This window comes from Lissotriton vulgaris, chromosome 8, assembly GCF_964263255.1.
Source record: "Lissotriton vulgaris chromosome 8, aLisVul1.2, whole genome shotgun sequence".
NCBI lineage: Eukaryota > Metazoa > Chordata > Amphibia > Caudata > Salamandridae > Lissotriton > Lissotriton vulgaris.
In genome coordinates, this window is record NC_141696.1 from 361,377,243 (window position 1) to 361,404,898 (window position 27,656).

The 27,656-nt window shown below is 46.7% G+C and overlaps 1 protein-coding gene across 3 annotated transcripts in view; it reads left to right on the forward strand.

Moving 5' to 3' along the window:
- Positions 1–27,656, forward strand: part of MED14 (mediator complex subunit 14) — a 1,095,522-nt gene that overhangs the window by 515,486 nt on the left and 552,380 nt on the right. For all 3 annotated transcript variants that reach the window (XM_086934128.1, XM_086934129.1, XM_086934130.1), the window contains exon 14: positions 5,193–5,387. In XM_086934128.1, coding sequence (XP_086790254.1) covers positions 5,193–5,387 — 195 coding nt within the window. The remainder of the gene's footprint in view (positions 1–5,192; positions 5,388–27,656) is intronic.

Sequence of the window (27,656 nt, forward strand, 5' to 3'; positions counted from 1 at the left end):
AATCATGGGTGTCTGTATATAGCATGGGACCCTCTTTGCAGTCCATGGCAGAGCACCTTCATCATAGCAAAACGGAAACATGCTGACATTTGACAAATCAATTACAAGTATATGATGGCGAGTCAGCTCAGAGGGTTAATGTGCCATCACAAAGAATGATATCATAGAAGACCTATTCAGTCATCCACCTGTCGGAGTTACATAAGAGGATTAGCACTGCATCGAGCAACTGGCTGGCCACGTGCGGATTCAGTCGCGCGCACGCTCACGGCGCCAGCGTCCCCGCCGCGCGCCGATCACTGCTCTCTTCCTGGCCGGCATCCAGAAGTTTTGCAACGCAGTGAGGGCACTGAGAGGTAGGTGCTTGTCTTGCTTTGCATTTTAGATTATCAAAGTCCCTCTACGTTCCTGTGGTTTCTTCCCCCTGAAAACCTCTCCTCTGCTTTTTCCACTATTTGTTTCAGCTTTTGTTGGGTCTTTCCCTTTTTCTGTGTTTCTCTTCTGTATGTATTCATAGATTAATGGCGTGCTTGCCTTGTATTTAAAAGCATTCCCAGCTCGAGGCGCACATGCACTCCTGTGTTGTGTGTGCCTCCCGGGGTACATGCACTCTAACTCTATGGAGTCTCAAGGCAAGAACGGCATGTCCTGTGCCCTGCCCCAGCACAGTCTGTGTGTGTGTTTGTGTGTATGTGATGTGAGAGTGTGTTCGTATGGGTATGTGTGAGAGAGAGAGAGTATGTGTCTGTGTGCATACCAAGAAGCGCACACTGCACAAGTGCACGCGCCTCTCCTTTTATTTAAAAGGATTCCCAGCTCGAGACGCACAACCACACACACACACAGCCACACACACACACAGCCACATACACACAGCCACACATACACACAGCCACACACACACAGCCACATACACACAGCCACACATACACACAGCCACACATACACACAGCCACACATACACACAGCCACACACACACAGCCACATACACACAGCCACACATACACACAGCCACACAAACACACAGCCACACACACAGCCACACACACAGCCACACACACAGCCAAACACACAGCCACACACACACAGCCACACACACAGCCACACACACACAGCCACACACACAGCCACACACACACAGCCACACACACAGCCACACACACACAGCCACACACACAGCCACACACACACAGCCACACACACACAGCCACACACACACAGCCACACACACACAGCCACACACACACAGCCACACACACACACAGCCACACACACACAGCCACACACACACAGCCACACACACACAGCCACACACACACAGCCACACACACACAGCCACACACAGCCACACACACAGCCACACACAGCCACACACACACACACAGCCACACACACACACACACACAGCCACACACACACGCACACACACACACACACGCACACACACACGCACACACACGCACACACACACACACACACACAGCCACACACACACACACACAGCCACACACACAGCCACACACACACACACACACAGCCACACACACAGCCACACACACAGCCACACACACAGCCACACACACAGCCACAACCACACACACATACACACAGCCACATACACACAGCCACACACACAGCCACACACACAGCCACAACCACACACACATACACGCAGCCACATACACACAGCCACACACACAGCCACACACACAGCCACACACACAGCCACAACCACACACACATACACACAGCCACATACACACAGCCACATACACACAGCCACATACACACAGCCACACACACACACACAGCCACACACACACACATACAGCCACACACACACACACACATACAGCCACACACACACACACATACAGCCACACACACACAACCACACACACACAACCACACACACACACAACCACACACACAACCACACACACACACAGCCACACACAACCACACACACACAACCACACACACACAACCACACACACACACCACACACCACACACCACACCACACACCACACACCACACACCACACACCACACACACACACACCCCCAACCAACCAACCACACACACAACCACACTGTCAGAGCACACTTTCACCAGGCACAGGCACCATCAGTCGTCAGTGCACGCTTTCACTGGGCACAAACACCACCATCTGTCAGTGCATGCTTTCATCAGACACACACCACCATCTGTCAGTGCATGCTTTCATCAGACACACACCACCAGCCGTCCGTGCACACTTTAACCAGGTACACACACTACCAACCGTCGGTACACTCTTCTACCAGGCACACACACCACCAGCCAGCAGTGCACATTTCCACCAGGCACACACACCACCAGCGATCAGTGCACAATTTCTACAGGCACACACACCACCAGCCATCAGTGCACACATCAATTGTTAATGCATCCACAAATAACTATTGTAGCAATCGCAGTATGGCGCACTTTACTTTCAAACATATTCATCTAAAGCGCAGCATACCACCACTGCTACAAAAATAAATACACATTTTTTGTCCTACAATTTATCGACTTTTGGGGCAATTGGTGTTGCAATATTAAGCAATGCCAATAGCTCAAACTTAATTAACCCGAGACCTATTGCAGTTTTCAACTTCTTTTAAATGTGCTGGTGAAAACAGTTCAGTTTTTACTTACATCAGGACCGTAATATTAGCACCTGCAAGGAGCTTAAATTAGGCTGGTATCTGGGATGCTTAGCATTCTCTTTATGATTATCTACTATAAACATCGGCACGTTAGTTTGGACTCCTTTTAGGTTTTTAGAGTGGATTAATCTAGCACAATAAAGCTAGAATCTAGACAAAAATTAGCCCTCAAACCCATACGCTACAATGCCACTGTAATGCTGCACCAGTAATAGCTTCACCAATAACCAACATATTAAACCACTAACATTACTATGCTCACTTTATCATACTCTCACTAACTCAGTAACTATCTCACTAACAAACTAATTCACACACTACCTAACTACCTCTCTCTCACTATATCTCACTAATTCTCGCACTAACACACTCTCTCACTATCTCTACCTAACTAACACACTCCCTCAAACTCTCTTACTAACTGCCTCTCACACTAACTTACTACTTAACTCACACTAACAAACTAAATAACTCACACTTTCAATACCTCACTAATTAACTCTCTCACACGAACTCTCTCATTTTCTCGCTATCTCACTATCTCTCTCACTAACTCTCTCTTTTTCACTAACTTTCCAACTCTCTCTCTCAATAACTATCTGAATCACTATCTCTATCTCGCTCACTAACTCCCCCCCATAACAAAATAACGAACGACAAACAACCATTACAACAAGCAAATACAAATTCCCAGCTTTTTTTAATATAGTCATTACATTCTATATAATGCTTTCATAGTCCTATATAAACAGACATTGGCTCCTGTGGACAAATGTAATTACTAGACAATAGCAATCCTAAGCGCAATGGCGATAAAAAGGGGTAAGTGAATGTTGAACAGATATTACACTATAAACTGCAGGATGTTTGTCAGTTCAAATGTTTGTATATACAATTTCAATATATAATCACAATCTGGTGCATAGTGTCCCGAGTGAACATGAAACCTACATATTTTGCGACATACAAAAATGTTTTTTATATTTACAAAGTTGACCAAAACACAAAAGGACACAGCTTTCTGATGCAGTAACAGAGGCTGATATATGGTTGTAACTTACCTTTTTTTAATAAAAAGAAATGTTAAAAAAAATATCGCACGTAAAAACAATGCACCAGCAATCTTGTCTACAGTACATCCATCAACAATGGTCCCACTATAAATGTGTTACACTAACTAGAGCAATACAGTGTACATCATGTCACGCTGGGAGTCCATTACTCTGAGTCATGCCTTTGTCTTGTCATCGGCGTCTTGCAGATCTCTCCCCTATAGGTGTTCCATTTTTACCATATCTGTGTCCGATTGGTGGGGCAGCCTCTTGATACTTGTACTGTTTTTTTGGTAAACGTACAGTAGTCCGTATCATTCTACCAAAGCCTCAGGGATGGCATCTCCCGCGCCCCCCACAACCTTGCAATATTCCCCTTAGCAATCATCATCCCTAATGTCACCTATACTTTCTCCTTGGTATTTAGGTCGGTGGGGCCCCAGATATTTAAGAGACACAGCTTTATATTGCATTCAGTCATGTCGCCCATCGCTTCTGTCATACACCTTGTTACCCTCACCCAGTATTTCTGGATTGCCGGATACTCCCAGACCATGTGTATAAAAGTGCCTTCTTGCCCACATCCCTTGGTACAATCTACATCAGTCTTATAACCCATCTTCACTAGCGTTGGCCCTGAAAGGTATATTCTGTGAAGTATCTTAAGCTGGACGAGCCTGAGCCTGAAAGAAATAGCTGTTTCTCCTGGAGAGGCAAGAGCCTCTAACCATTCCCCGTCATCCAGTCCCGCTACGTCGTGATCCCATTTGTTCTTCAGACGGAGGAGGGGTTCAGGCATGTTATTAAGTTTTTTATAGTTTAGTGAGATTGACTTTTTAGTATGATATCCATCTAGTAGCCTGTTCTCTAACTGGGAAGACTCTGGTGGAGTCTCTTCCCTAGGTATTGCCGCATGTAGCGCATGGCTAATCGGAAGATTGAATTGCTTCGTGTCCGCTAGCTCGTATTCTTCCTGCAGTTGGGCAAAGGAGATAACCCCCTTCACTCTACAGGTCCCCGACCACTGATATGCATATTAAGTCCCACCGGTCAAAACCTTTCGTGACCCTAAGATTTCCCAGTTGTGCAGTGTGCCAGAGTGGGGTGGCCAGTGTAACTCTTTCTTTCCATCCCAGACTCAATGTGGCAGTGCCACACACCTAAGCGGCATGTCCAGTAGGCCCCGTTAGCTTCAATTTGGAGGGGTTAGCATACAGTGCACCTCTCGCCACCGAGTAGCCACCTGTCCATATGATTAGTGTGACTTTTAATGTGTGTCAGATGTTTGACAAATCACAGAACCTTTTCTGATATTAATGGTTTTGGACTGCATTTAGTTTAACTTTGTGCATGTAGACTTGAATGGTCTTGTCCTTCTTGACTGATCGAACATGACTTTCAGGGCTTGTTTTCAGCTTGATAATTTACATTCCTTTTTTCATAGGTTGTTGAGATGTTTGAAGTTCCTAACTGCCCAACAGAATTGGACTACAGTTACCATTTTCTGTCCGTGAATCATCCAGAGGGAGAAGATGGTCCTCTTACTGCACTTTTACTTCAGAAGTTCAAGCCAAATGTTGAAGAGCTGGCTCAGGATCCTAACAATGGGATCCCACCCAAAGCTGGAACCAAGCGGAAGGTATACATATCGAGTCAATATTCTATTTACACCTACATTTTAGACCATATTCTATATGATCAAACACATTAAAAGAAGTATTGTGACTCTTCACCCACACCCCAACAATTGTTTGCTTCGTAACATATTGGTTAATAACAGCAGTAATTGGACAGCAAAACATTGTGGTTACTCTAGCTTGGATGGGAGTTAACATACTTCATGACTCACGGGTTCTGACTTTTGATCATGTTGCTTGTTCTCATCAAGACTTCATCCATTTTTGAATCATTAAACCTCATTCTATATATTGATTTGGGAACTAGACGTTGATGTTGCTAACTTTTGTCATCCAGTTTCTTCCACTCATGAATCCGTTTGTGTGAGCTTCTTGTGTATATACAGATTGTTGCAATAGCACACTATCAAGCGCTCTTGGCTTTTAGATGGAGAATTTTCAGTTAAAATCTCAGTGTATACATCGAACGAGCCCTGAAGAAGTCCTATTAGAGGAAACGCGTTGGCTACAGCAAAAATCTAAGAAAAAAGGTTAAAATAATTAATTGATAACGAATCTCCTTTTATCAAGAAAAAGATTCTGGGAGCTTCTGCATTTTGCTGACCTATTACCACTGTTATTAACCAATATGTTATTAACCAAACAATTGTTGAGATGTGGGTGCTGAGTCTTTGAATTAGATGGAGATTTTTCTCCTAGCTTTGAAGACTAGGACGACTGGTCTCTAGACTCGAGTACCATAATGTTTTGATAAATAAGCAACCCATGCATGTATTGTGTGGGTTATCCTTCTGCTTCAGCCTCTTCCTTGTAAATCTCTTATTAAAAAGAGTTGCGATTGTCTACTACTTCCATGTTGGTTGCGGCCTAGAAGAATGTACTTTATTTTTTTATTAAGTTTATTTTGATTATTAAGTACAGAGAAAAAACAATGGTACTGTTACAGCAAGGTGCAGGCAGAGTAAACTGATTCAAAATCTAAGTTTGTCGCAAACTGCAGTAGTACTTCAGAGTACACAGCCATTTAGCCAACATCCCAAATCGGGCAGGCGGCGTATATTACCATACTGTTAAATAGTATAATTGAGTCTAACCCCTGGTAGATTTCACAGCCTCCCAACGTGGAGCACACAAGAGCCTCTTAGCCTATCCCAGTCGGGTCTGCCCCGTTCCCTTCCCTCGTGTCTTCGGCTTCCCCAGCTCTCAGCTCATCATCGCCTTGCGCTCTTTGTGTGTATGTAGTGTACAACTCCCAAAAGTTCTTAGGTCTGCTTCTGGGGGGTAGCAGCTCACTATAGAGTTCCGACTGAGTGGAGCAGTATAGCATGTCCCTAGACCACTGTTGCAAAGTCGGGACCGGACCCCTCAGCCAACTCATGGCTACCCTCCTTTTGGCCATCAGGAGCCCCATGTCAGCTAGTCTGCAAATCGACTTTGGTAGGTTTTTGGTATAACCTAGTAGGGCCATGAGTGGGTTTGGAGCCATTGGCACCTCTACAATCCTACTTAACTCATAAAAAATCATCCCCCAGAAAGCGCGCACCCCAAGCACAGCCAAGCCAAATGAATGATGTCAGCCACTTCCATCCTACACCTCTCACATTCTGCGCTCTCACGTAGACCATATCTGCACAACCTTTCCGGAGTGTAGTATATTCTATTTAGTTTTTTAAAATGTGTGAGCCTGTGTCTGCCATGTAGGGAGATTTTTCTGGTATTAAGGCAACAGTAGGACCATACTGTGTCATCTAGTTGAACTTCCAAATCACGTTGCCACGCCAGCCTAGCTGTGGTATACTTGTGTGCCCTATGTGACATTGCAATCTTATATAGAGCAGTGACCATCTTACAAGGGACTCTGCCTTTATCACATGCGTACGTTTGCGCACCTCTGGAGGTTCCGACATGTCTTCCCCTAGCTGCGCTCGTAGTGCCATTCTGACTCTATGAAAGTGAAATCTGTTTATCGGTTAATCACTTTCCGGCGCCCCCTGCAGCTGCTCCGCAGTGCGCACAATACCCTCATGAAAGAGGTCACCGGCAGCTTCTATTTTCAACGTTTTCAGTGCTAGCACCACCCCCTTTTCCGTGCAAGGTCCGAGCCATCTCATCCAGTCAATCGGCATGGCCGGGGAATATAGCAAAGCACCCGCTTGGTTGTGCAGTAGCCAATGCCAGGCATGTCTTGTCGTATAAGGAATCTAGGATGCCCGTCCTACGATCCACCTGTTCCATAATAACAGCCAGTAGGGCCACTGGGGCTGCGAACAGGCGTTCCATCCGAAGGTGGGGAACCCCCTCCCCTCCATGAATCCAAGAGTGTAGGTGCGCTCCCTGAGATACCCTGTAATAGAGTTCAAAATCTGGCGCAGCCAGACCTCCTTGGTGATAAGGCAGCGTGAGCACTCCCCACTGTACTCTGGCCTGTTTTCCTGCCCAGGCAAGTTTAAGCATCAATTGCCTCAATCGGCGGAAGAAGGAGCACGGCAGGAATAGTGGAATATTGATAAAAAGGAAAAGGAATCGGGGCAACACTACCATCTTCATTATTGATATACGCCCCATCAATGACAACGGAAGCCAAATCCATAAGTCTACCTCGTCCTCAAGCTTAGAAATGGCCGTGCCGTAATTTTCCCTGAATAAGATATCTGTATCCATATGTAGTCTGATGCCCAGATACCTTACCGAATCCACTGTTCATCGAAGAGGGTAATCCAGTGCAAATTCAACAGTGGCCAGGGTGAGCTGGAAGACCAAGGACTTCTCCCAATTGACTTTGAGGCCGGACAGATCGCCAAATTTAACCACTTCTCTTAAGTACTGCCGTCAAGTTTGTCTCCGGTTCTCTTACATAAAGCAACGTGTTGTCTGCATATGTGGACACTACAATGCGATAAGTGGGGAATCCTATGCCTTAATTCCTGTGATATTCTCTTAAAGCGCATGCTAGTGGTTCTGCCACCAGTGCATAAAGCAGCGTTGAGAGTGGACAGCCTGGTCTTGTGCCCCTGGTGATATTGAACGAAGTCGTGACCAAATCGCCTATACGTACTCGTGCCGTTGGTTCATAATACAGGATACCCAGCATATGTAGAAATGCCCCTCCAAGGCCCATTCGTGTCAGTACTTGGCGCAGAAACCCCCACTCCACCGAATCATAAGCCTTTTCCATGTCTAGGAATATCGCCACCGCTTTGTTCTCTTGTTTGACATGTTGCATGGTTCCAAATACTGTCCTTATATTATATGTTAAATTTCTGGTGGGCACGAAGCCCGCCTGTTCGGGTGCCACGAGAATGTGTGCCATTAGCGCTAGTCTAGTGGCAAGGATTTTCGCAAACAGCTTTACATCCACATTGAGTAGTGAGAGCGGACGGGAAGAACTGCATTCTTGCGTCGGTCTGCCTGGCTTGGGTATGGCGACTAGGATCGCCTCCCTTATGGACGGGGGCATTAGACCAGTTTCTAGCATATCATCGAACAGGGCAGCAAGGTGTGGAAGCAGTTGTTCTGAGAAAGCTTTGTAGAAAGCAACCGTTAAACCATCGGACCCCGGGGCACTCCCTGCTAACATGCCACTCAGAGGCTCTATCACTTTGTCTTTCTCTATCGGGTGTCTCAGCAGCTCTCTATGTGCCTCCGGCAGCCGCGGCAATTGTATATATTCCAAGTATTCCCTAATTTGGTCATCCATCTCTCCGGATCTCGTTCTATACAAGTCAGCATAGTATTGTCGAAAGCGCTCAGCCACCTTGCTCTTCTCAGTCAGGAGGTCTCCGTTGTCCACCCTAATCTCGGTCACTCGCGTCTTACCTCGCCTGGCCTTCATGAGCCTAGCTAGTACTGACCCTGGCCTCTCACCCTCCCCGTAGACTCGCGCCGTGGCATACTTGCCTAAGTGTTTGACCTCCCGATCCGCCTCTTCTTATTATTCCGCCAGAAGCGCCTTTGTCCTCTTCCACTCTCACCCCTCTCCCCGCAACCAAATCGGGTTCTAATGTGCGCAAGTTCCTTTCTATCGCAGTTCGCCTTCCCCGTATGGCACAGAGCACCCCAGAGTATTTTGTCATCGCCATACCCCTAATGTACACTTTAAAAGTTTCCCAGATCGTCTGAAAGCTATCTACTGAGACAACATTAGTGTCAAAGAAGAGGTCTATTGTTTCAGCCAGCTCTTCTCGAAATAGGGGATCTAACAGCGAATACGGGGGAAACCTCCAGGTAAACGGTGGAATCGTTCTCTGGGGAGGCTTGAGAAGTAGAAGTAAAGGTGAGTGGTCTGAGAGGGTGCGGGGTAACACTATGCAATGTCTAATCTGGTTGAGCAGCGAGGAAGATGCAAACCAGTAGTCTATTCTTGTGTGTACGTCGTGATATGCTGACTAGTGCATATACCGTCCCCTTTCCACATTACGCATTTGCTACACATCACACACATCCAGCATTATTTCCTCCAACTTCTTTGCTGCCGCTGCAGGTTGTCTGGGCAGGCCCCCGAGCGGTCTAATTCCGTGTTTCTTTTTTTTATTTTTTTTTATTTCAAAAACCTTTATTGTACAGCACTGGTAGCATGCACAGCAAGCGGCCTACAACCCGGAGGCAAAGTCATCGTAAGTTAGGATCATAGATATTCGTAATTTACACAGCCTTGTGGCCAACAACCCTGGGGTCCGGTGGCGTAATGGCACAATTATTTACTCCTTGAGCATGTTGGTACTGTTCATAATGTGACCATGTGTCCCTTCCCAAGTGAAGCCACATTATTCCTAATCCTGGTCTACGGCACTACGTTGCAATGTTCCTACCAATAGCTAACTAAACATCTAATTATGGAACAAACCAATCTAACCCCCCTCCCACCGTGCACTCCTAACCTTCCCGGCTATTCCTTAGTAGTTGCTGTTCCGTATCGGGGAGCCCTGCTTATTCAGAGACTCCCTGTATTCTAAACCTCTGCACGTTATGGACTGCGTTTTCTCCACCCTGCGCCCAATCGACTTTCTCTCCCTGTGGGATCCCCTAACTCGTCTTGATGTTTACCCACCAAGTGTCTCCCCGGCGCACTGACGCCACAATCAACTTCCCTGTCTTTATGTCCCCCTGTGTTACTTTTCCTCCTCATGCAGTGTATCAGATCGTGTTTCGTCTAGGTCTTCCTCTTCCCTATCTGCGTTGCCTGTGTCTCTGGTTCTCAAGTGCGTTTGGTATAGTCCCCAAAAGTTCTTTGGCCGGCTCGTGGGGAGCAATATCTCGCTATAATCTTCGGATTGGGTGCAGCAGTATATCATATCTTGATCCCATCTCTTGACCGTAGGCAGTGGGCCTCTTATCCAGCATAGGGCGATCACACGTCTAGCTATTAGCATTCCCATGTCGGCTAGTCGCCTAATTGCCACTGGCAGCCCTCTGGAATATCCTATCAGAGCCGGATCCGGAGCCATCTCCAATTCCAGTATCTTATTCAGCTCTTCAAATATGTTGCTCCAGTATTTCTGTATACCAGGGCACCACCAGGCCAGGTGCATGTAATCTGCCATTTGTTCGTGGCACCTCTCGCATTCTGCCGTTTGCCTGAGCCCATACCTGTGTAACCTCTCTGGTGTGTAATATACTCTGTGGAGGAACTTGAAATGCACTAATCTGTGCCTCCCGTTCAGCGATATCTTTTTAGTGCTTGCGCAGCAATATCTCCACATGTCATCATCTATCGTGACCTGGAGGTCTCTCTGCCATGCCAGTCTAGCCTTCGTGTGCTACTGCTCTCTATGTACCATTGCTGTCTTATATAAGTTCATAATCAAACTGCGCGGGATTCTGTTTTAATAACGTACGTGAGTTCCTGTATTTCTGGCGGCTCAGTTAAATCTGGGCCAAGTAGATCCAGTAAGGCGATGCGCATCCTATGATTTTGAAAGCGGTGTAGTATTGATAAGTCCCCACGCGCCGCAACCACCTGGTCCCATGTCTTAGCCTTCCCGTCTTTGAATAAATCTCCCGCCTTGGTAATTCCTAGTGTGTGCAGAGCCTGCACCACCCCTCTTTCTGCAATCGGCGTCGGCCATATGGCCCACTCCAGCGGCATTATTGGTGTATATAGTAGTGTGCAATGTTGCGCTTGTAGTAGGGAGTTCCAGGGGTGGGTCGTGGCCGTTATAGAATCCAATATGCCGACTCTCCGATCAGTTAGTCTGAATACCGTAGTCGGTAGTGGTAGAGGGTCCGCAAAAATTCATTCGATGCGTACATGGGGGATATGCTCATCTCCATGCACCCAGGTATGTAGGTGTGCTGCTTGCGCCACTCTGTAGTACAGCTCCAAGTCCGGGGAACCCAGGCAACCTCTGTCATACGGTAGCGTGAGAAGAGATCACTTCGCTCTGGGTTACTTGCCGCCCTACGCCAGTTTAATCATGAGTTGTGTAATAGATTGAAAGAAAGCTTTCGATAGAACATTGGTATAGCACTGAACAGAAAGAGAAATCTGGACAGCACCACCATTTTCATGATGGCTATGCGCCCCATTAGTGACAACGGTAGCCTGCACCACCTCTCTACATCATCTTCCAGCTTGCTATATGCTACTCCATAATTTTCCCTTAACAATATCTCGGAATCTGAATGTAGTTGTACTCCCAGATACCTAACCGATACCTGCGTCCATTGCAGTGGAAATTCCATCTCGAATCTACTGGTCACGGGGATTAGTGGAAAGGCCACAGATTTCGACAAATTTACCCTTAACCCGGAAAGTGCTCCAAAGCGCACTACTTCCCTAAGCCTTGACGATAGGTTGTTCCCTGGATCCCGGACATACATAAGTGTGTCGTCGGCGTACATTGACACTACGATTTTATATGTTGGAAAATTGATACCTTCATTGCCGTGATACTCGCGTAGCGCACAGGCAAGAGGTTCCGCCACCAGCGCATAAAGCAACGGCGATAGTGGGCAGCCCTGCCTAGTCCCTCTACCGATTTGAGAATGCGCCCGACACCAGGTCACCTATACGGAGCCACGCCATCGGGCCATGATATAAAGCGCCAATCATTTGGAGAAACGGCTCGCCCAAGCCAAAGCGTCGCAGCACACGGGTCGTGAACGGCCACTCAGCAGAATCGAAGGCCTTCTCCCTGTCAAGGAAGACCGCTATGGCTTTTGCATCCTGTCTAAAATGCTGCATAGTGCCCAGCACCCTACGGATATTATAGTTGAGATGTCGGCTAGGGATGAAGCCCGCCTGTTCAGGCGCAATTAACTGGGGAGCGAGCAACGCCAATCTCGTCGCCAGTACCTACGCGTATATCTTAGTGTCCACGTTGAGTAGGGACAAAGGCCTGTAGGAGGTGCACTTATTGTGCGGTTTGCCGGGCTTGAGTATCGTGACTATCAGCGCTTCTCTCATGGATAGCGGCATGCTGCCTTCCACACATACATCATCGTATAGAGTGGACAAATGGGGAAGCAGCTTCTCCTGGAATGCCTTAAAAAAGCCTACCGTGAGGCCATCTGCACCGGGTGCACTACCAGAGCGCATACTCGCCAGTGCCTCTGCTATCTCATCTTTGTCTGTTGGCAACATGAGGAACTCTCGCTGTGAGCTCGTGAGCATAGGCAAGTCTATGTGCTCCAGGTATTCTGCTATGTCTTCTGAGAGGTCGCCACTCTTGGAGGAATACAGGTCCGAGTAGAAGCTGCTAAATTCGTTTACAATCTCTGCCTCCTCTGTGGCTACGCCGCCGTCCGCTGTTTTCAACTCCGATATCTGCGTTTTGCTTCTTGTGCCTTTCAGCACTCTAGCAAGCAGCGAGCTAGGCTGCTCCCCTTCGCCATATGTCCGGGCAGAATCATATTTCCCCATATGTTGCACTTCCCTCTCCGTTACTTCATTGTACTCAGTTATCAGTATTCTTATATCCTCCGCCAAAGCCGGGTCATTACTACTCTGCTGTCGATGCTCAAGGGCAGCCAGTTGCTGCTCTAATAGCAATAGTCGTCGTCGAATAGATTTGAGCACACTGGAATGCTTAGACATAGCAACGCCTCTTATATAGACTTTGAAGGTCTCCCACACAGTTTGGAAACTGTCTACAGAGCCTATATTGTTCTCAAAAAAGACCTCAATCTCTTCAGCTAGCTCTCCTCGGAATTGTTAATCTAACAATGAGTATGGAGGGAACCTCCACGTGAATAGAGGGATCACTCTCGTGGGGGAAGCCAATACCAGGAGGATGGGCGAGTGGTCTGAGAGGGTGCGAGACAGAACTGTGCATGCCTTAATACGTCCCAACATGGCAGACGACATCAGCCAGTAATCAATTCTGGTTTGAATATTATGATAAGCAGAATAGTGTGTGTATCCTCCCTGTTCAGCGTGTCTGTATCCACACATCCTCCAGATCTAAGGCGGCCAACTCTGTATGTAGTGTTTGCGCAGCAGCCGTAGGCCTGCGTGGCGGTCCAGCTGATCTCTAATTCCGGGTTTCTAATCACATTGAGGCCCACCCCCATAGTATCCGAGCGTCTGCATACTGTGAGAGTAGCCTAGTGAGAGCTCCAAAAAACTCTGGTTTATCATAATTAGGCCCATAGACATTCACTAGTAAATAGTCCACACTCCGACCACTACATTTAGATATGACAAAGCGTCCTTCCGGGTCCTTTTGGAGTAATGTCAGGGACAGAGACGATCTAGGGTTAGCCTAACTCAACACTCCACTCGCGTGTGTAGTGAACCCTGCCACATTGAAATTGCCTTTTAGAGCCCTCATTTTAAGCACAACACTGGCATTGAAAAGGTGTGTTTCTTGTAAGATAGCCAGGTCCACCTTGTGCCTGTAGAGGTAGTTAAACACCTTACACATTTTTCGATAATCATTCAGCCCCCTAACATTCCATGAAAGTACTCACAACCCGCCCTCGCTATTCATTGAGTCTTGCGATTCACCTGACATTAGCCATGGCTAGGAAACTATTGCAATATATCAATCTGATACTGCCCGCTGAACCCATCGCAACTGCACACCAATTGTACCACTTTAAACCCCCCCCCCCCCCTCCCTTGCAAGGACCCCCCCACATCTCCCCTCCCCCTCCCACAGCAGACCTCCCCCAACATGGCCGCATGCGTTCCCCTAACAACCCTACTACCCCTCATTCCCTTAGTTACCTCCCACAAACGTGAAGAGTATAACGAGTTCAGTGCCAAGCACGCGCGGGCAGAGGTGGCTCTTCAAATACAAACTTTTCCTACTTCAAAATGTGTAAACTCCCCCACGCCAGCCTCCCCCCAGCAATCGTAACCATGTATGCCAACTAGTGCCGTGGTTGCAGCGTTCCCAACCTGCATCACCTTTGGTCTCCACTTCCCTGGCAAGGAGACAGTGAACCTTATAGCAACTAACAATGATTTATGGACCTATGACTTAGTAAAACAGATCAGAACATTGATCCCAACCCCTCAGTCGGCAGTCTCCACAAGGTTTTCATCTTTTCTGTACTCTAGGACTGTAGCATGAGGATCACACTTTGGAACCGAACTGAGGCCTAACCACCTCTAGTATGAGTGTGCCATGCAGAAGCTTCTTCCGCGGCAGCAGTGTGAATGTGCGCCAGAACTATACCATTGGAAAGACGTAGCACCCCCCCACATCAGTTACATGCGCACACCACCCTGCCATAGCTACCAACACGATGTATTCAGTCCTGCTCTTCCAGCGCCGACCCATCCGATTTCTCCTGGTTCTGCTGATCCGGCCCCTACACTCGTTCCTTCGACCAAGTCTTTATAGCTTCTGCAGTGCAGTGGGGTCGACAAAAATATGGTATCTACCCTGTCTATTGCCCCGAAGTTTCGCCGGGTACAACATTGCGTAATCCACTCCCATGTTTCTCAGTTGGTGCTTTAGTGGAACGAAGTGCCTGCGTGCTTCCAGAACTTTCGCTGTAAAGTCTGGGTACAAAGCCATTTCCGAGCCCTCATATTTTAGCACCTTCTTCTCTCGGGCCACTCTCAATGCTGTGTCTCGGTCTCTATAGTTCAGTAATTTTGCGATGATCGGATGCGGCGTCGAGCCTACAGGAAGCCGAGGCTCCACCACAACCATACATAGTTGAGAATACCTGGTCGCCCAGCAATGTCACTAGCAGCTTTTCCATGAATTATTCCATATTGCCTGTGGCCGTCGTCTCTGGCAGGCCAACTAGGCGCAGATTACAGCGCCGAGAGCGCGCTTCCAGATCCTCTGTCTTGTCTTGGAGCACCTTTAGGACCTTCCCCAACTGCTTGCTGTCTGCGTCCAAAGTGGTGTGCGCTTCCTCCACCTCCGTTAGGTGTCTTTCTGACCTGTCCAAGCGCTCGGCATGTTTATCCAGGCGCTCACCCATCCTGTCCATACGATATGTCAAACCGTCCATTTTTGCGCCTAGCGCCGTGATGCTGCCTTGCAAGGACTTCGCCATAGCTCTGAGCATGCTTCTGATATCAGGTTCCTCTTCGTCCGGAGCATGCGACAGCTCTCTATAGTCTCTATCCTGCGTGGGGTCCTGCATTTTGGCCTTTTTTTGTTCGAAGGTCAGCTTGAACTGTGTTCTGTCCCCCTTGCCCATGATGATGAACCCAGGCCTGGGCTGCAACTGCACAGCCTAACCTCAGGGCCCCGGCCTGTGACGAGTCCGTTGTACCGTTTGCCCCTTGTTAGTGTTAGTAATCCAGTCGTGGTCTTCGCAAGTAGTGTAATGCTCGCGTTAGGGGATAAGTGCAGCCATGCCACGTGGGCTGTCTCCGACTGGCCTCTCCCGATACTCCAGGCCTCCCTGAGGGGTTTCTGTGCCTCTCCCGCCTATGGGCGCCTGTGGCTGCTACGTTCTAGACCCCCGTCGCTGCCGGCAGCAGAGGATTCGGGGCCCGGGTACGTGACTTAGGATCTTTTCATAGGCCCGTAGGCCTAGCCAGCCTGTGTACGGCTGCCTATCCAGGGACTCCGCACCTCGCGACAAACCACCGATCGCGTCCCTCACTTCTTCCTCAGACTGTGTCCCGCGGCCCCCTAGCGTGCCTCGGTCTGTCCGTGGAATCATCCTGGGCTTCAGGTGTCAGACTGCTTCGTTCACCCCTTGCGTCTCTTCCGACCGCTGCTCGTGCTACTCCAGGCCATGGATCAGCAGCCTAGTCGCCGTGCCGTTCACAACCTTCGGATCTACTTCTACCGCACTCCAATCGGTCGCCAGAGCCCTACGATCTGCTCCGCTGATGCAGATCTCACTTAGATGTTGCTTTTTTCGGGGAAACCACAGTAATGTCTGCAGGATAATTGTAATATATTTCGATTACCGGGAAGAGCTCCGTGCTCAGGCAGCTATTTTGTATTCGAGCAAGCTCCGCCCGTCCAGAAGAATGTACTTTATTCAGTATTACATTTTTACTTGCAAGCTGGCTTAAAAAAATACAGGAATAGTTGAAGAAAGAAACCTACATTTTAATAGTGTAGTTTGATAAATTCATGCACATGTAAAGATCAGACACTAGGGAAGTTGAAAGTCTTGTTCTGGTAGTTTGCCTCAACCTCAGTATTTTATTTGCCGGATCGTACGTCCTAGAACACTTTGATAGAAATGTAACTCATTATTTTTGCATGAAATATTTTATTAAGTGTCTTTTTGTCAGCCAAATACACAAAAGGTGATGGAAGGATGCTTAAAATACTTCTAGCCACTGGCAGTAGCTTGATAAACTTCTATCCACTGCCAACTGCTTGAAATCTAACCACTGGCATTCCAACAGCTTGTTCTTTAGCCCACCATGCCACTTTTGATTTCATTCAGCCATATACAAATCTGTCTTGACCCTGCTCTAAATGGAACAGTCCAGCTTGAACTGCCAAGTCTTCTCTGAACCACAACACAAGCAACCCAACACTAGTTTAGCTTTGATTGGGGTTCTTCAGTCGGGTGTAGATTGGTTCCAGTGGGACAGTCAGCAGTGCCTTTTTTCCCAGTTACTTTACTGTGTGCGAAGTGCCCTTCCTGAAGGCTGCAACAGATTCATATTCTGTCCAGCTTTAAATTTTGCCAGAAGGATTTCAATAGTGATAAATAGGAGAGTGGGAACTCACTTGAGTCGGCATTTAGAAGACCTTAAAGCTCAACTGGAAAAGTAGAACCGCAGTGAGGGATAGAGGGGGCTCCCTCTACTCTCTTTTTGAATTCTCCCAGAAAAGAATCATGGAAAGGAAGATCCAGGGAGAAAAGGTGTCGCAAACATAACCCACACCACTTAGATATTCCCTAGCATCGAAGTACCAATGATCAACTTATAGACCAGCTTAGGTTCAGTCTTCACTGTTGAAATCGTTGTGGACTACGAAGAAAACATTTCTGACAGCAGAGACATAGACTTTAAGACCATGTTATGTTATGTTCTGTTAAATAATATTTATAAAGCGCACGTACGCCCTTGGGCTTCATGGCGCTGAGGTACGGGAACATAACTAAGAAAGGAAAAATAGACAGCCAAAATAGGAATAAACTTTATTTGAAGGCCTGTCTAAAAAGCCAAGTTTTAAAGTGATGTCTAAAAGTGAGAATGTCAGGGCTCTGTCTGAGGGGCAGAGGAAGCGTATTCCAAAGGCTGGCGGCTAAAAAGTCAAAGCAGCAGCCGCCTGAACGTTTTTTGTTATAGGAAGGAACACTTAAGAGATCCTTCTTTGCAGAACGGAGATTAAGTGAGGGGGTGTACCTAAGTACCAAGCCTTCAATAAACTTAGGGCCAGTGTGTTGAAGAGCTTTGAAAACCATGCAGCCCGTCTTAAACATGACCCTCTGCGCCACCGGGAGCCAGTGCAGTTGTTCCAGGCCAGGGGTGATAGATTGCCACTTTGGCTGCTTGAGGATCAGTCTGGCCGCTTGGTTTTGAACTAGTTGTAGTCTCTTAAGTTGGCCAAGCGGAAGTCCCAGGTAGATGCTATTAGAGAAGTCCAATCTGGACATAACCAAAGCAATGACCACCTGGATCAGGGCTGAGTGGGTAAGAAATTGGGAAATCTTTTTTATTTTCCGGAGCTGAAAGAAAGCCCCGGAGACAACAGCACCAATTTGACCCTTAAGACAGAGGTCGGCGCTGATTATGACTCCCAAGCTTTTCACAGATGAAGATTTGCACGGGGGCTGGCCCATGATGCTAGGCCAGAAATGGGGACCCCAACTTAGCTCACTTTTCCCAGGCAAGATCAGTTCGGTCTTGCCTGGGTTAAGTTTGAGGTGGTTGAGGTTCATCCATCTATGGATGTGATCCATAGCATTGTAGAATTCAGTAACTGAATCTGGTGTATTGAGGGGGAATATAAGTTGTAGGTCATCAGCATAATTAAAAATGGAGACCTGATAATTCTTTAATGAGTGAAGCAGAGGACGAAGATAAAGATTAAATAAGAGAGGTGACAGTGAGGACCCCTGTGGGACCCCACAAAATGAAAACCATTTAGGAGCAGAAAATGGACCAAGTGTGACAGATTGTGATCGGTCAGAGACAAAGGAGGTGATCCAATTCAGGGCCGAGCCCCTGAGGCCGGCCTGCTCGACACGGCTGACCAGGATGGAAAAGTCAACCGTGTCGAACGCGGCCGACAGATCGAGGAGTATCAGCGCCTGATGGATGCCTTTGTCAGTGTTCGAACAGAGCTTGTTCTGGACAGCCACGATGACGGCCTCCGTTGAGTGGCCGGGTCGGAATCCCGCCTGGTTGGGCTCCAGATACTGATTTGTCTCGATGAAATTAGACAAACAGTTTGTTACATGAGCTTCCAGTACTTTTGAGAAATAGGGGAGTAGGGAGATAGGTCTGTAGTTGGTAGGGATGAGAGGGTCAGTGCCTAGTTTCTTGAAGTGGAACAACAGAAGCATGTTTGAAGTTTTTTGGCACAGTGCCACTGGAAAGCGAGTTATTTAACAGGGTAATTATCCCCTGCGGGAGGGACAGACCGATATCTCTGAGAATGAGTGGAGGGCAAGGGTCGGATGGAGAGCCAGATTTGACCCGGGCTAAAAGAGTAGTCAATGTTTCTAAGGTAATAGGAGTAAATGAGTGCAGTAGCGACGGGTTAGAAGAGATATCACTTAAAGGGGTGGGTGAGGGGCAGGCCAGGATACTCTTTTTGATGGTGTCAATTTTTTCCAAAAAGAAGCTGTTAAGAGAATTGCACAGCTCTTGGGTGGGGATAACAGAGGGAGTTGTTCGGTCACAGCTGCTGAGTTCATGCACTATCCTAAATATGTCTTTAGATTTGTTGTGTGAGTTAAGGATAATTCCCGAAAAATATTCAGTTTTTTGTTTGAGAATGGCTTTCTGGTAATTTTTACGGGCTGCACAGTAGGCCACTTTATTTGGAGTAGAATAGCTAGCTCTCCATTTCCTCTCCAACTGGCGGACCTCCAGTTTCTGAGAGTTAAGTTGGGAGGTAAACCATTTGTGGGCATTATTGGGGCGAGAATGAGAGACTTTAACCCAAGGAGCATGGGTGTCTGCCGCGTTCACAAGCCAATCCGAAAGGGATTTCTCCATCAAATCCAAATCTTGTGATAAAGAGGGTTGCGTCGCGGTCAGGGTGTCAATTAGTGCTGGCATGTCGATGCCCTTCCATTTGCGAAACGTCCTACCTTTCCCAGTTGTCATGGAGAATAGCTTTGACGCCAAGACCATTGTTGTCGAGACCATTGTCACTGGTAACCACCTTTTATCCAGTATTGGAGTATCTTTCATAGATTCACATGCCTGAATCATTCCCTGTCGCCGAGGCGGAAGTCCTACTGTAAATACAAAAGCAGTGCCAAAAGCACTTTGTAGTAGTAGGCCCTAGAAAAGGCCTGAGGCCTAAATTATAGTACCCTATCTACCTCATTATGCTAAAAAGACCAAAGTCTTTGCTCCAACCAATCAGCTTACAGCACCCTCTAGAACCCTCTCTGTAGAGCCAGTTCTCCTCAGATTTTCACCGCACGTCGTGTGGAAGGGAGTCTCCCTGAGTCTTGACTCAGTTTTTTCTTCAGAGCTTCAGGATGTCTTACAAGAAGGCCTTGTTTAGACCTTGCAGAACCTGCGAGAAGAAGAGGGTCCATGTTGATGACCAGCATAAGGACTGTATTTATTGCCTTTCCCCCAAACATGAGGCAAAAAGTTTTAACATCTGCCGCACCTTCCCTTCTAAGACCTTAAGGGAAAGGGAGGCCAGAGTCCTTTTGTGGCTAAAACCCTCTTCCACGGATGATGATGACAGAGCCTCTACCTCTAGCAAGAGGGCGAGGTCTCAAGAGGATAAGACAAGTGAGGGGAGAAAACATCAGAAATCCTCCCACTCCACTTCAGGCTCTTCACAGAGATCTCAACGTTCTGTCTCTGGAGCCTCAGCCACCAACGATTCTTCAAAGAAAATAGTGAGTAAGAGCTCTGCTGTCTCCTCACCAGTGACTACTATTTCTACTTCAACCTCCTCTTTTACGGCTATGATTTCCACGACATCTATCACTTCGCCTATTGTGTCTACAAAGATTTGTATTGTGGCTAAAAGAACTCTCGTAGACGGCTCGTCGACGAAGACCTCATCGTCAACGAAGCCTTCGTCGTCTAAAAAGAGCCCGTCGACGAAGTCATCGACGCTACCGTCGACGACTTTCTCGTTGACGAAGAAAGCATCGACGACGAATGGTGGACACAGCTGAGCAATCTGGAACAGGGGCTCACATTCTTGCAAACTCCTCCGGATTTCATTCTTACGACCGATGCGTCCATGGAGGGCTGGGGAGGTCATCTCCAGGACTTACAGGTGCAAGGAAAATGGTCTCAACAGCACAAAAAATGCCACATCAACAGTCTAGAGTTGAAAGCCATTTTTCTTTCTCTTCAAGCGTTCTTTCCCAGGATAACAGGATTATCAGTCCTGGTCAGAACGGACAACACTACCAGCATGTTTTATATAAACAAGCAAGGGGGAACGAGATCAGCAACATTGTCTAGGGAAGCCCAAGAGCTATGGCAATGGTTAACAATTCACAACATAACTCTCAAGGCAGAACACGTCAGAGGTCTCTACAACACCTAAGCAGACAAATTGAGCAGGTCCTCGTCAGATTGCCACGAGTGGGAACTGCACAACAACCAATTGAGCAAGGTGTTTCAAAGATGGGCCAAGCCGATGTTGGATTTATTTGCAACCCAACAGAACAAGAAATGCCGGTATTACGCCAGCAGGTACCCTCAACCGGGATCAAGGGGGAATGCCCTGTCAATGCGATGGCCAGGGATTTTTGCTTTCCTCCAATCCCTTTGATTCCACGAGTGGTACGCAAGATGAAGTTGGAGAGTTGCAGCCTTCTCCTACTTGCTCCCAGGTGGCCTCGCCAGTATTGGTTTCAGGAGCTCATGCTACTCTCACAGGAGCCACCGATCAGGCTGTTGGTAACCCCAACGCTACTGTCACGCAACAAGGGTCAGATACGTCACCCAGACCCTCAATTGCTGAAATTGCGCGCATGGCTCCTAACATCCTACAATTTGAACATCTCCAAATTCCTCAGGACTGCCGAGACATTCTAAAGAAAGCAAGAGCCCAGAGTACATTAAAAACTTACCGTCTCAAATGGAAGCACTTCTGCGCTTGGTGCATCTCAAATGCATTACACCCTATAGAGGCGCCAGCAGAGAAAATACTGCCTTATTTATTACATTTGGCGCGATCTGGTCTTTCTTTTTCTTCAATAAAGGTCCACTTAGCAGCCTTATCCAGATACAGGAAAATGGCTAACACTCAATCGCTCTGCTCTTCATGGCTAACAATTCATGAGGGGTCTTTTCCGGGCTTATCCTCCAGTAAAGCCTTCACCACCGGAATGGGAGCTCAACACAGTCCTCTCACAGCTGATGAAGCACCCGTTCGAACCCATCCATAAAGCTGACCTAATATTCTTGACATGGAAGGTTGCTTTGTTATTGGCACTAACTTCTGCCAGAAGAGTGGGAGAAATTCAAGCCTTCACTATAAAGGAACCCTTTTTGCATTTTTCCCAGGACTATGTCACTTTGCGGACGAATCCAACCTTCATACCAAAAGTGCCTTCCCAATTTCATCTAAATGAACCAGTCAAACTGAAAGTTTTCTTTCCAAATCCTACAAACCCGGCGGAAAGAAATTTGCATTCTTTAGACATCAAACAATGCTTAAAGTTCTACCTCCAGAGAACCAAGACTTTAAGAAAATCAGATCAAATGTTTGTAGCTTATGGCCAGACTACAGTGGGAAAAGCGGTCACTAAAGCCACTATTTCCAGATGGATAGCCTCCGCCATTCAGTTCTCACATCAAGGCTAACCGACCATTGACAAGGTCTGTTCGATCTCATTCCACAAGAGCTGAACATTTGCCTGCTGCGACATGGAAGAATGTCCACACGTTTACAAGACACTACTGCCTGCAATCAGCAAATCAGGATGATGCAGCAGTGGGCCAAGCTGTTTTACGTCACCTATTTCCTTAAGGAGTACATTCAGGTACTAATGTTGGCTTATTTCATAAAAAGTAATACAATTCAGTATATTGTATATAATATGCAGACATATGTTAACATATTGTGTGTTTCTATGGTGCTAAAGTTCCTTTCCTGTAGCAAATTGCATGATTTCTAGGTTGAATCTGAACATGATTTGTTAATAGATCAATCTCTAGGCGATTGTTGGTTGTTAACTATACATTCATGGGGGTGCACTACAATAAGTCTCCCACCATCCGCAACCAACTTTGCCTGGCTTACTGCTTGCTATTATGATTCAGGCATGTGAATCTATGAAAGATACCCCAATACTGGATAAGAAACAAGTTACTTACCTGTAACTTCAGTTATCCAGTATTGGTATCTTTCATAGATTCACATGCACTCACCCTCCTCCCCGGAGAGTCAGTTCTCTAAGTTTGGGATACTTGTTTCCCACTTGTGCTACGAAAATCTGAGGAGAACTGGCTCTGCAGAGAGGGTTCTAGACTGTGCTGTAAGCTGATTGGTTGGAGCAAAGACTTTGGTCTTTTTAGCAAAATGAGGTATATAGGCTACTATAATTTAGCCCTCATGCTTTTTCTAGGGCCTACTACTACAAAGTGCTTTTGGCACTGCTTTTTTATTTACTGTGGGACTCCTGCCTCAGCGACGGGGAATGATTCAGGCATGTGAATCTATGAAAGATACCAATACTGGATAACTGAAGTTACAGGTAAGTAACTTGTTTTCTTCATCGGCATCAGTAAGGACAATGCAGTCAAAGCATTCAGGATAACACAAATCGCCATCTTGGTCAATGTCCATTTATACTCTTCAGCAAATCAGACTCCAAGACATGTCTTTGTCACACCTCTGCTGGGATCTCCTTCAGGACAGCTGTCTTTTTTGCCCCCAGCATCACATTTACTAGTGAAAATTCCCAGAATTTGACCCTTTTCAGACACAGCTACCTCTTTGGACATTCCACCAAAGCCACTCATGGTGTACAAAAGAGCACATCCATATCTCCGCCTCAGGACTCTATATTACTGATTGTCCCACTTTGACATGTTTTCCACGTCTAGATCTCCTTCATATTCTCCATTATCTCATGCTTCTACAAGTTTATATTCAACATGCACTCCTGCTTCTCCGCCAAACTCTCCGATACACACTTTGCCAGTTGATGATATCACCACATTTTATGATGTCTTGGTCAGAACTTAACATTCAGCTGGAGGTTCTATATACCACCATTTCTGTAATTATGAGAACTCTGCTACCCAGAACTACTCCCAGGCCAATGCTACCTCTAGTAGCAGGGTTCACAGAACCGGTGGAGGAAATATTTCATTTGAGTAGTGAACATTAGGATGGCAATCCCGAGACAAACTGTCAAACCAAGACTGTTAGAAATCGGATGTTCGAGGCATATGGGCTGCAGACCACACACTATTGCATAGATCACCATTTGGTGGTGGGCCCGAATGATTACACTTTGTTGTTGTCTTGGAAGAGTCTGTCTGTTGGATGACTCCTCCTGTAGATCTTAGTGCGCATGGGCATCGACTCCATCTTCAGATTGTTTTTTCCCGCCATCGGGCTCGAATGTGTTTAACCTTCGGTCCCGTTACCGATCTCTTTTCGACTTCCAGTCCTACATCATACCATCGGTATCGTCTTCGATAGTAATTCCAGTTAATCTAGTCGAAGAATGGCTTGTGCTTCTCGATTCCAGAGTTAGTCTGGGCCGTCGGACCCAACTGCCACACTGGGTCTTGACTCATGGAAAGAACACCCTTCAAGAAGTGCCTTCAGTGTGGACACAAATTTCCTCACACTGATCTTCGTGAGGTTTGCAATCTGTCCTTGTCTCCAGAGCATGAGAGTCGAGAGTGTGAGGCCTGCGCTTTGTTACGTCCAAGAAACCCATCAGGGACCGTCGAGCTCGAAGAGTTATGGCAAAGTCATCTTCATCGACACCAGACCTCATCATAGACGAGGGTCTAGGATCGAAGTAGAGTCCGAAGAACAACAGCAGGACGACATCGTTTCCGAAGCAGAGGATTCAGCTTCCGGAGCCGAGGATCAATCAGAAGACGACTGTCTTCTTCCAGCTTGTCAACAGGTTGTGAGTACAAGCGTTGACCCTGTTCACCCCCCCATACCGGGACAGGTTTCGGTTCCACCTCCGGGTCTGGGTGCACACCGACCAAAACCTTCCGACGCCCCGCCTTCTGGCTCGGCAACGAAGATTCCAAAGAAGCCTCCAGTCGACTCAGGCTCGAGATAGTCTGTCGGTCCAGACTAGCAAAAGGTCCTCACACCAAGTTAGTTTAGGGGTTCTGGGTAGCGATGGGGGTCCATTGGTGGGGTAGGCGGTCTGTCTCATGTTGGGGGCGGGAGCTGAGCTTCACCGCGACAGGTACTTCATTGTTCGTTGAGGTATGGGGTGGGGGCGGGGGGGGGGGTTGTGGGACGTTGATTGCAGTTGGGGTAGGGGGGGTCGGGGCCTGAGGGAGGTGGGGGGGGGGGGGGGGGAGGGTGGTCCTGCTCACGATTGTCTCGAAAGATGCTGCTGTGGTGTTCACGTTTGCTGAGCCTATTGCCTGCTGTACGAATTCACCTGCGCTTAGATGGGGGCTGAAAACCCTAGGCGGGCGCAACTAGGTGCCCTCATGAGTGATTAGCTGGAATGTGAGGGGTGTGCTTGACAAGATTAAGCGGGGGGCGGTGTTGCGACAGGGGAAGAAGGACAATGTAGATGTCATGATGCTGCAAGAAACAAAGGGTTTTGCACTGGGCGCACAGCTTTTTGATAATGTTCAATAGTTTGTGAGAAACTCCAGAGTATCGCCTTCTGTCTGGAGGCGTAAATGAATAATTCAAGGGGTAGCACTCTCAAACGTGAGATGTGTCCTCCGGGTTCCAAAAAGTCCTAACGAGTAGGTTTCTCAAATTATTTGTGGAAGGTTAAATATGACAATTTAGGCGTGAAAGATATTCAAGTATTTATTCCATTGTTCATTCCAATTCTCGTTGCTTTCACAAGAATGTATTTCATCATAGAAATTTCTTTAATGCACTCAATTCATCCCAATGCATTTCGGCATATGGATCATGCCTTCATCTGGGGATATGTTCTATAAATGAAGAAAAGATGTGTGTACTAAACATCGAGTTCAATGATAAATAACTAGACTGAAAAAAAACTAAACTGAAAAATAAAGCGTGAAGAGTCAAACGTGCCGAAAACTTAGATAAACAGGGTATCTAGGATAGTGAGGAGTCTTGCTGTGTGGAAATAGTGTCACGGCCAACTAGCGTGGGCAGCTTGTATATCATGCAATATCAGAGACATGTGGTTTAAAAAGCAAACGCGGGTGTCTAGGTGATAGAATCCGATTCCAGAACAAATTAAACGAACACCTTCTGAGTGCTTCGAGTTAAGCGGTCGTGCTTTCATAACATAGCGCGTATGCATGCAAGTAGTTCCCAACCTCTGTTGTCAAATAGACGCTTACCGTATACGTGCAAAAATAGTTTCCCAAAACGCCGAACAAACTTTCTGTGGCCGGGTTCGTTCACAATAGTGACCCGGAAGTTTTAGTACCGAAAAGGTGACTTGGAAACAAAAAATAGCGCGAGGATTTAAAGGAGACGTGTATATTTTAGACGGAGTGACACATGCGTGTAACTGACCCGGTTAAATTTGAAAGGTGTAAAGAAATACCGAAAAAAATACCAGTGATAAAACGAAATTGCGCACATACAAGAGGTTGTGAAACGATGGCAAGATTTCTCAATGCCTTGCAATGATCCTGTAAAGTGGCATTTTATGTCTAGGGAAAGACATGAATAGTAACCAATATTACATAGTTGTTGATATTAGAACATAATTATCATGAATTAAACTGTTTAAAGAAAATGTGTGTTCAGTGAACTCGATCAATTAATTTCAGTAAAAGTACAAAGATATAAATGATGTTACGAGCTGAGCACTATGCGAAGTAAGGAGTCATTCATTAAAGGTAACATAAATATTCAACACAGTCATTAAGACCCTGAGGTTTCAAGCTGCACAATGTATAGATCCAGTAATTTTCTCTTCTAAGGAGTTCAGTATGATTGTCTTTCCCTTCTTGGTGTTTAACAGTTTCCAGAGCACAGAATCGTAATTGGCTTATGCCATGTCCTGCTTCCAGGAAATGCTGAGCAACGGTGGATTTGATCCGTTTGTTTCTTATGTTGGACTTATGCTCGCTAAGTCTTACTTTCAGTTTCCTTTGGGTTTGTCCAACATAAATTTTGCCACAGGGGCATTTCAACATATATATTGCATTGCTGGTATCGCAGGTCGCTGTTGCTCTAACTTTGATTTTGTTGCCCTTCATTGGGTGATTGATTGTATTCCCTTGGATAACACTATTGCAGTGATTAAAATTCCTGCACGGTATTGTTCCTTTGAATTCTGTGGTAATTTGGGTTGTTTTTAGGAGTTCACCCATGTTTTTGGCTCTGGTATATGCGAAGGTAGGGTGGTTATCGAAAATTTTATTGAAATCCGGTTCTATTCTTAGGATTTCCCAATGTTTTCTGATGATTTGTTTGTATTTGTTACTAGATGTTGAATATTTGGAAACAACAGTTATAGAGTCCCTCTTGGGTGTAGGTATGTTTGATAGTAACTGGTTTCTGGATTTGATTTCACATCGTTGTTTTGCCTGATCGAGGACGTGGTGTGGGTACCCTCGA